Source organism: Mchenga conophoros, linkage group LG7 (assembly GCF_057382185.1).
Source record: "Mchenga conophoros isolate Kocher_MC1m ecotype Shallow Benthic linkage group LG7, M_conophoros_male_GT1.1, whole genome shotgun sequence".
Lineage (NCBI taxonomy): Eukaryota > Metazoa > Chordata > Actinopteri > Cichliformes > Cichlidae > Mchenga > Mchenga conophoros.
The window spans coordinates 204,361-213,479 of record NC_140532.1 but is presented as its reverse complement, the minus strand read 5'-3'; the positions used below and the strand labels follow the sequence as shown (position 1 = coordinate 213,479).

Here is a 9,119-nt window from a genome sequence, read left to right as displayed (position 1 = left end):
GGATTAGCAGCTCTATACTCAGGCTGTCCTGAGCAAAACAATGAAGGCCAAGCTGCTCCTAACAGAGCAGGCGATGCTCTATTAGGAGTAGCGCTTGCATAACAGTGAACAAGAGACATTTGCTGAACCACTAAGGTAAAACAGCGCTAAACAAGCACAGCCCATTCACCATTTTATAAAGAAAACATGTTACCTGACAGGCAGTTGTATCTAAGATCCAGATTTTCAAGGGACACAAAATTAGACATGGAGGGCAGCTGAGTAATTCTAGGAAAATAAGAGACAAATTACATTAGAAGCTAGACCACATCTCAATGCATCGCTCATGTCACCGTTAAACACAGAAGCATTTTGAATTTATGCGACTGTGTGGCTTTGACTCGTCGTGGTTTTACAGAACCTACTGATTGCAATTTTTTATATCAAGTTACATTTTCAAAAGAAAGAAAAGCCAGAAAAAATTGTGGCACGTGTGTTATTTTCTACTTTGAATATATATCACATAACAAAACTTAGGCGAAGACAGATGGCAAGTAGTATTGGATGAATACTGGATACCCGTTTTGAGCTGCAGAGAGGTGCTGCATTAGAGGAAGCCAGCAGGCAGCGAGGCCGTGAAGGGAGGAGACGCTGTTGTCATCCAGATATAGCTCTCTGAGGAGGACCTGGTTGTTCAGACTCGGGGGCTGATGAAGCAACAGGACAAAGTCGTCAGTTAACACCCATCACACTGTGAGGTTAGACTAACTTCACACCGCTGCTCCTGCTGTAGCAACGAAACGACCTCATCCATCAATGTCAGTTGTTTTAGCCCTGCTATGCCTACTGCTATGAGTGCCTGCCACAAGCGAAGCTCGTCAGGTTCATTTTCACACTGCTTGTGAAGCACTGTGATAAAACTTTCAGGCTTGGCAAACACAAGCATAGTTAATCTGTGACTGAAAGATTACTGAGGATAGAGTGGGCCATTATCACATGTGTGCAATAATATACATTTTTAACAGCACATCTGCTGGACTGGAGAAAATTTGAAATTTGGCCAGGTAAAATTTATTTTCACAGCTGAGAAATGCGAATTAGCAAACAACAGCATGTGTTTGACTGAGGTACTTCTTGGATTAGATCTGATGGATCAGCTTCCTTTTTTTTTTAATTGAAATTAAGCACCTGATTTATATTTGTCATACTTGCCTGGTTTTAATTTTATTTTTTGAAGGTTTGACAATCATTTATCACTAAACGTAACTTCTGGAATAAGGGGAACTGTTTCTCAATTAAAAGGGCACGTAGTAGATAAAAGCAAAAGGATTTTAGGCTTAATTCAAGCCCATCACCTGTCTCAAACACCCACACCACTTTCTCTGCAGCTCTCGCAAAATTGCAACAGTGAACAGTGATATTAGATTTAGTGCTTCCAGTCATCTGCTGTGAGTTTTTACCTCAGTAAGGCCGTTTCCTCTTAGATCCAGTGTGTGAAGCAGAGCACTGTTCTCCAGACCCTCCACGTTGGCCAGGTGGTTGTGAGAGCAATCCAGGTGGAGCAGTGTATATACATCTCTCATCCCTTTGGTGTTGATCAGCTGGTTGTGGTTCACTGACAACCTCTGTAGCCTCCTTACAGACTCCAGACCAGCTAGGAAGCAGACAGAATATATGCAGAAAGCAGAGCATGAGTCTTAAAAGTTGACATGATACAGTCTAAAAAAAAAGTACAGTCTGTACATGGAGTCAAAATTGCAGTTTTCACTGCAGAGTGAATGGTGTGAAGTCCTCAGCAGGAAAGAAGAGAGATGCTGCCCTCTTGTGTTACATTACATTACATTGATTTTTTTGACCAGAAGAGGAAGTTTAGTTAAACCTGGAGGGAAACTTGGAATTCCTGATGTCCATCTATGATAGTCCTTTAGCATGTGAGGTAATAAGTAAAATGTTGCATGAAAGATTTTAGATACTGTTTGTTTGTTTTTTTCCATTTTCACGTTTATTTCTCAGGTTTGATAAGCTCTGAATGTAGTCCTTTAGAATTTCAAATGAAATATATGTAAGAAATGTATTGTAACTGCAGCATGTCTTTTACCAGGATTCTGATGTTAAGAGCCATAACTTTCATTCATTTTGTTAAACATAAAGAAGTCCAAATGCATTTGACATACTCCATAGACTCTTTTTATTTTGAAGTTTCACACTCATACTACTTTCTGTGTTTACATGGAACACGATGGCATCGTGCCTGTTCTCAGGTTAAGTGAATGCTGCTCTTTTTTGAGGATTTTAGACTTACCAGGTGTTCGGATCAGTCACGCGTTATCTCAAGCTGCTACACACACATTGTTAGCAAATAAGTATTTAAAACACAAACACTTTCAGACATTATACTGACGAAAAAATTAATCCGTTTTTCTTTTTTGGGGCTTTTTTCAATAGCTGTCAGTGTTTCATGAGTTCTCACCAATACGGGTGATGGAGTTATGCGAGAGATCAAGAATATCCAAATTCTCAGCACCATTTAAACCATGGATGGAAGTCAGCTTGTTGTGGGCAAGTTGAAGAACTCGTAAGCTGCTCATGTTTTCACAATCCACAAATGAGATGTCATTTTCCTAAAACAAAACAAAAGCAAAGCTGTTGTGACTGAAATGACTGAAACAACATGAAAAAAAATCACAGTAATGACTAGTTTTTTGTTATTTTTGTTATTTTTAACTATATAATCACCTGTAGGTCAATGTACCAGAGCTCTTGTAAGTGGTTGATACCTTCCAATGATTTCAGTCCACAGCGTCTGAGGGTGAGCGACTGAAGTTGAGTACACTGGGCAAGGGTAAAAAGGCTACAGCCAGGTAAGTCCTCCAAGGTCACACTGGTAACCTGAAAGAGAGCCAAACATATTTCAGCGCTTCTGGATCTCAAATGAAAATAATGGGTTCTATGTGTGAATATTCTTTCCGAACACAACAAACATTTAAGTACAAAACATTTTCATCAGTGTTCCTGGATCACAGCTAAGCACACAGTATGTTACCTCCTGCAGGGATCTCCATCCTGTGGACTGAAGCAGAGTGTGTGGGCACAGAGGGGGCAGACTGCTACCCTCTGCCACCCTCCTTGGCCCTGTCCTACTCCGGACTGATCCTTTCTGCTTCCTCCTGTTCTGGCAGGACAGATTAGACCAACGGATGCATTCCTTCATCCACAACAGCCTCTTCTGCTCTGTGTGCTCTGGAAGGCCTGCAGGCAAAAAGCAAGAAGAAGTGCCAGGCTTTGCAGGATCTTGTCGGTTACTGGTTTTATACACAGGGATCTGACTGATGTTCTTGTTTAGGTTCTGTTGTTTTGCAGTTTCAGAGCTGACGGGGTCAGCTGTAGATTCACTCTGCAGTGAATTAGCGCTTGAGGTCCGCGTGGTGTTGCCTCCTGGGTGTGAGATCCTGCCAGTATTCTGAGATTGCATGCTGCTATTTTCTCTTTCCTTGTCTCGCAGCTCATTCTTACTTATGACTCGTTCTTTCAACTCTTCTTCTACTTTCCTTTCTTCTGCTTGTATGTTTTCCTTCACCTCATTTCCATAATCCTTTGCATCTTCCTTGTTTCCCGTCCCATCCTTCTTTTTTCCTATACTAAGCCCCTCTTGGTGTTTCTGCAACTCTTCTTGCTTCTTTTCTTTATCTTTTTTCCTCTCATGTTCCATTTTTGTGTTCTGGTCTTTATTCTCACAAATCTCTGGCTTGAGTTTTATTACTTCATCTGTGTTTCTGTGTTCTTGTTCTTCATTCTGTTTCATTTCTTCCATTCTCATTGTAATCAGCTCTTCTTTGTTTGTTTTAGTCTTTTCCTCCTTCCTCATCATATCTTGATTTTCCAAACTCTCCTCATCGTTCTTTTTCTTTTCCTCACTTTCCGTGAGTTGCATTTTGTCATCTATTCTTTTATTCTCATCTTTTCCCCTGATGTCTTCATTCAACAGCTTTTTCTTCATCTCGGGCTTTTCTCTTTGCTCTACCTCATTTCTTTCCATTTTATGTTCTGTAGTTTTTCTTACAATTTCCTTTCTTGTCGTCTCTTCCTCACCTCCGTTATCTATTCTCTTTTCTTCCTTAATACTTCTTATTTCTTTATTTTTTGTCTTTTGATCTTCAGTCATCTTCCTTCCAGAAACCTCTGTCACATTGTTTTTGACATCCATTATTCTTGTTTCCTCGTCCTCACTTTTCCTGTTTTTCTTTCTCTCCTTCTGCTTTTGCTTTATCTCCTCCACCTCTTGTATCTCTCTTCTCCTCTCCTCATCCTTGATTTCTTCAATTTTTCTCTCTTCCTCTTTCTTTCTAATCTCTTCTTCTTCCATTTTCTTCTTTACCTCCTCCCTTTCCCACAGCTCCTTTTGCTTCTTTTCTTCTTTATGTCTTAATTTTATCATGTTTTTCTTTTCCTCTTCATCCAATCTTTTCCTCTCTTCCAGTTTCTTCCTTTTCTGTTCTTCTTCACTCTTAATTTTCTCTTCTTCCTCCTTCATTTTCCTTCTGTCTTCCTCTTCCTGCTTCTTTTTCGCTTGCATGTCTTCATTTTTCCTTTTCTCTTCTTCATTTTTCCTTTTCTTCTCTTTGTTTTTCTTTCTCTGCTCTTCCTCAATCATCCTCCTCTCTTGCTCCACTTGTTTTTGTAAGTTACCAATCAGTTCCTAATTAGAGATGATATTTATAGAGTTACAAAAAAACTAGTTGCCTCATTTCTTTAATCTATTCTTTGAAATATATTAAGCAAACTACATGGAATTTACAAACATCACAAAAAGTATTCAATCAAAATGGAAAAAAGCATCTATAAGTACTAAATTTAAGGTGTGTTTTTGAGGACCACTGATTTATAAATCCAATATGTTCAGTAAATTGATTCTACCAAATGCTGCGCTGATAACAAATACCCAAAAGTATATCAAATGTCTAAAACTACAATGGTGAGCCTGTGCTCTACGTCACACTGCACACAAATTTGAAAAAAATAAAAAAATTAATTACCTGCTGAAGCAGCATCTCCTGCTCAAGTTTTTCCTGGGCTCTTTTCGCCATCAATTCCAGTTCCTTTTCATGCAGCTGGAACCAGAATAAATAAAACACAACAGGGTTAATTAATACAGCCATTTTTGCTGCATTCTGTATTTTCTCTGTGACAGTTTGCCCTCCGTACCCTTGTCTAGGGGTATGAAACATCTAATCCTGAGGCATCTGAATGAATACATTTATTTTCCCCACTCCTTAAGAACACAGTAAAACAACAGGTCCCTTGACTTTAGTGATGAATGCTGTACATACCAGCCTGTACCACACCATACCAGCCCATCATATTATCATAATACAAATGTTTGTCCTGAGAATCAGAACAGAACTGAGGGGAAAAGGCTTTTAAATATGGCTGGCCTGGTTTTCTGGAATAATCTACAGAAGGGACAGAAATTGTCAAAAATGGTTACGATGCAGGAGTTTAAGTTCATTTTAAAGGAGCGAGAGAATAACTCAAGCACCAATCTTGCTCCTGCCACAGTTACTGTAGAAGCACAGGACTGCAATCACAATACACTGCACTAATTACCAAAATGCTGCAGTACTCTACAGCTTACACAATAATAATCTGCAATCTATCCTAATTATTATTTTTTCTGTTCTCAAACTGTTCTCCCATTAGGAGCTCACTCTGCGTGGAGTTCGTTTTTCTCCTCCTCTCACCTCATGTTGTGTATTTTCGTTGTTCTTCTTATCAGTTTCTGACCTGTCTTCCCAATGTGATCTTTGTGTAAACTATGTTTGGTTGGAGGGTTCCTTTGTTACTACGCTCAAATCAGTGTTCCTCCATGTGCCAGTGAAAGCGTGACCACTGCTTTAATGCTGTAAATAGACTGTAGAGTCCAGGCTAGACAAGCTATCTCTTATGTGTTGTGCCATTTCTTAAGCTTGAGGTTGTTTAGTTTACCTACATAATTCATCTCAATGTTCTTGGTCCTTAACTGCGTACACAATATTACTCTGTTTAAGGCAGAGGACACAATCCTCGGGGTGGACAAACTTTTGAGAGTTTTGTTTGGAATTTGAAAGCCACAGAGACACAATGTTATGAAAACATGTGTCACTGTTGTTCCGACACTCCAGACACATAAGGAATCACCAGTGGTCTTCACTTTAGATGACACTTTAGCACTGCTTAGTTGTCTTCCCAGCGTAGTCAAATACCCAGCTGGATAACCACATTTACTCAGGCTCTTCTTGATATGATGATCTTCTGCTTCTCTGCCCACTGTGTCTTTGGGGATGGTGTTCTCAGTGTGTCAGTGTCCTAAAGACACACAATTTTTGCTCCAGTGGACAATTACAGTCAAACCTTTCATATCCTCTGTGGTGAGCTTGATCGGTCTGTGGACTAAGTCTGTGTACTTACTAAGTAAGGTATCAGCCATAAACATAAACAATGGCTCTGTGGTGCACCAGGCTATCAGAGGCCTCTTTTCCACTTCCTCCATATCCAAGTAAGGCTGGGTTATGTAATTACCCTTAAGACCAGCTTATTGTTTATTCGTAGCAATTATGGGATAGCTGCTCTACCACCTGGATCCAAAAGTACTATGTCGAGGAGAGAAAAAAAAGTCAGAAGTAACTTACTTTCTCTGCCTCCATTATCTTCCTCAGCTCCTCCTGGAAGTTAATTTCTCTTTTTTGCCTTTCCTCGTTTTTATGCATCTCCTCATCACAGTGTTTCTCTGGTGCTATGTCATGTTTGCTAAAGTCCCGGGCCAAATATTTCTCAGTCTCCCAACATCGATCTGTTCCAGCTCCATCTAAGACAAATACAAAAATGTAAGGCTTCAATAGTTCAGTAAGCAAGAAAGGAAAGCCATGCATATGTAGTTCAAATCAGGCTCAAAGTAAGACATGCCTTGCCTCTCCATTGATTGTTATGCACTAATAACAAATAACAACCAAATTTCCTGCATAAAGAATGATCCAAATCTAATCTTTTTTCTAAATTTACATCAGTGACGTGGCAGTGATTTTGAGTCCATCTACATTATATATGATTTAACTAAAATATACCTCCAGGAAGCTTGATCACCATTAGCTTTATGCTTTCAGTTGCAAATTTAAAAGTCTATTCACAAGACAGGATTATCTACCTTTTCATGTTACTGAAGTCGTGAGTGACAGCAAATTCTATGAAAGTAGTGACGTCTTGTGGCAAACTATGTTACCTTTTACCTTTATTTCGAGTGTATTATGGCTGTATTATGCAACATCAGAACTTCAGTAACCTCAAAGTTGTTCACTTTTCTGGCCATTTCTAAAGTTTTGGCTGTCTCTCTGATAGTTTTTTTTTCTTCACTTTTTTCACTCACTTCCACTAACATCTCTTTTGGCCTGATATTATAAATAATTGAAATTACAGTATAAAGCTATAAAAACAAAAATTAAACACATCGAATTGAATTGACTTGAATTGAATTGACTTGAGATATTATATCTCCTTCATTTAAAATTTAAAAAAAATGATCAGGCCTCACATGGCCACTGCTTGTCAATCAATTATCCCATTAAATTTGAACCTGGGGGAAATAGGGGACTGAAGCAAAAAAGAAAGTCTGTGTCAGGATCTGGAGGTTTGACTGGAAAGTTCCACCAGGCACCTGAGTCCCTTGGTCTCCACCCCTGGGCGGAGCCATCATCTCTCCTGCAGTCCTGCACACCTGAGGCTGATTCTGGGTAATCAGGCTGAGGATTTAAGCTCCACTCAGACGCTCCTTTGCTGCCAGTTTGTCAATGACCTCACGTTGGTATCGGTGCTAAGGTTTTGCCCCATGCTCTTGCCACTTGTTTTGCTGCCTACTTTGGTTTCCTGTGCTACAGTTTTCCTGGACCTTCTTTGCCATTGCCTTCAACCTCAGCTCTCCTTGGATTATCTTCGCATTCTGGAAAAATACAAAGAACCTCACCTGCCTGCCCTCCAGCCACCACTCACCACCTCGGCACTCAGGTCAGCCAGCCTTTTTCAGTACTCACCTGGATTCTCTTCGCCTCTCCCTCAAAGCCAAGCTCACCCTGACTATCAGTAAGCATTGTCAGTCATTACCACCTCCGCTAAATACCCTGCGTCTGGCGCCTTCTTAACCTTGTTCTCCTTTCTTCCCAGATGCACCCGCTCCATCCCCGTCGCAACCTGCCAATTCCCCCTTCACCCCCACTGACCCACGGCCGCATCATTAGTAACACTTTGCCACAAATTCACCTGTTGACTTCATAATAAAACACTGTAAAAACGTTTGAGTCCAGTTTAGCTATTGGCCTGTGTACTTCAAGCACATGCTGGTTGTTTGATCTACAATCAATTGTGGTGATGTACAGAAGCAAAACTACAACAATGGTGTCTTTGTCCCAAACAATACACATGTACATGTTATCTACCTTCATTATTAGGCCACATGGACATATTGTGAGTCAAAGGATTTTGTGTCACTATTCGTGTTTGAAGAAGGGACCCATCAGCCTTTTTTTCCTCATTTTCTGTTTCACCACCCACCTGTATCAGTAAAAAGAAATCATTTTTAAAAATTAGGCCACGTGACATATTTTAGATGTAATAAAACAACCAAGATTAGACCGTTAAGACCAATTTACCTGTTCATTCACTTTCACCATATCTTTGCTGACTTCATTTGATAGCCTCATCATATTATCAGTGGAATCTGATGGTGTGAAGTCTGACATGGAATTCAAAGACAGTGCAGACAAAATCCAGAATGGTGAGGAGATAATCTCAGCTTTATCACCGTACACATTAGTTAAATGCTGTAAGTTATTACTTACCTTCAAGTTCCTCAAGGATAAGTTTCTCACAAACTGCCGCTCTAGTTTTTGATGTTTCAAAGTAGCTTAGAAGAGCTGGTGGGAAATTATCTGAAGCCTGCGGTCAGAAAATAGGTTAATTATTATTTCTGCTTTCGCCACAAAAGGAAAATGTTAATATAAGCAAGCAATATTAACAATATTAGCAAGCATTGTGGGGACAAAAGTGAAGCAATAACTCTTACTGATACTAAATCCATTGTCTATTCTGCTTATGGGTCAATCGGTTTCCTTATTGAT

General features: G+C 39.8%; 1 protein-coding gene across 1 annotated transcript in view; it reads right to left on the bottom strand.

Annotated features, from left to right (window-relative positions):
• Positions 1-9,119, bottom strand: part of LOC146569251 (uncharacterized) — a 139,499-nt gene that overhangs the window by 129,528 nt on the left and 852 nt on the right. Inside the window, exons 3-13 of the mRNA XM_085281353.1 lie at positions 8,841-8,937; positions 8,652-8,734; positions 8,439-8,553; positions 6,645-6,820; positions 5,013-5,087; positions 3,023-4,675; positions 2,716-2,868; positions 2,450-2,600; positions 1,440-1,633; positions 559-686; positions 194-267 (exon numbers count right to left, since the gene is read on the bottom strand). Of these exons, the coding sequence (XP_085137479.1) occupies positions 194-267; positions 559-686; positions 1,440-1,633; positions 2,450-2,600; positions 2,716-2,868; positions 3,023-4,675; positions 5,013-5,087; positions 6,645-6,820; positions 8,439-8,553; positions 8,652-8,734; positions 8,841-8,937 (2,899 nt within the window). The remainder of the gene's footprint in view (positions 1-193; positions 268-558; positions 687-1,439; positions 1,634-2,449; positions 2,601-2,715; positions 2,869-3,022; positions 4,676-5,012; positions 5,088-6,644; positions 6,821-8,438; positions 8,554-8,651; positions 8,735-8,840; positions 8,938-9,119) is intronic.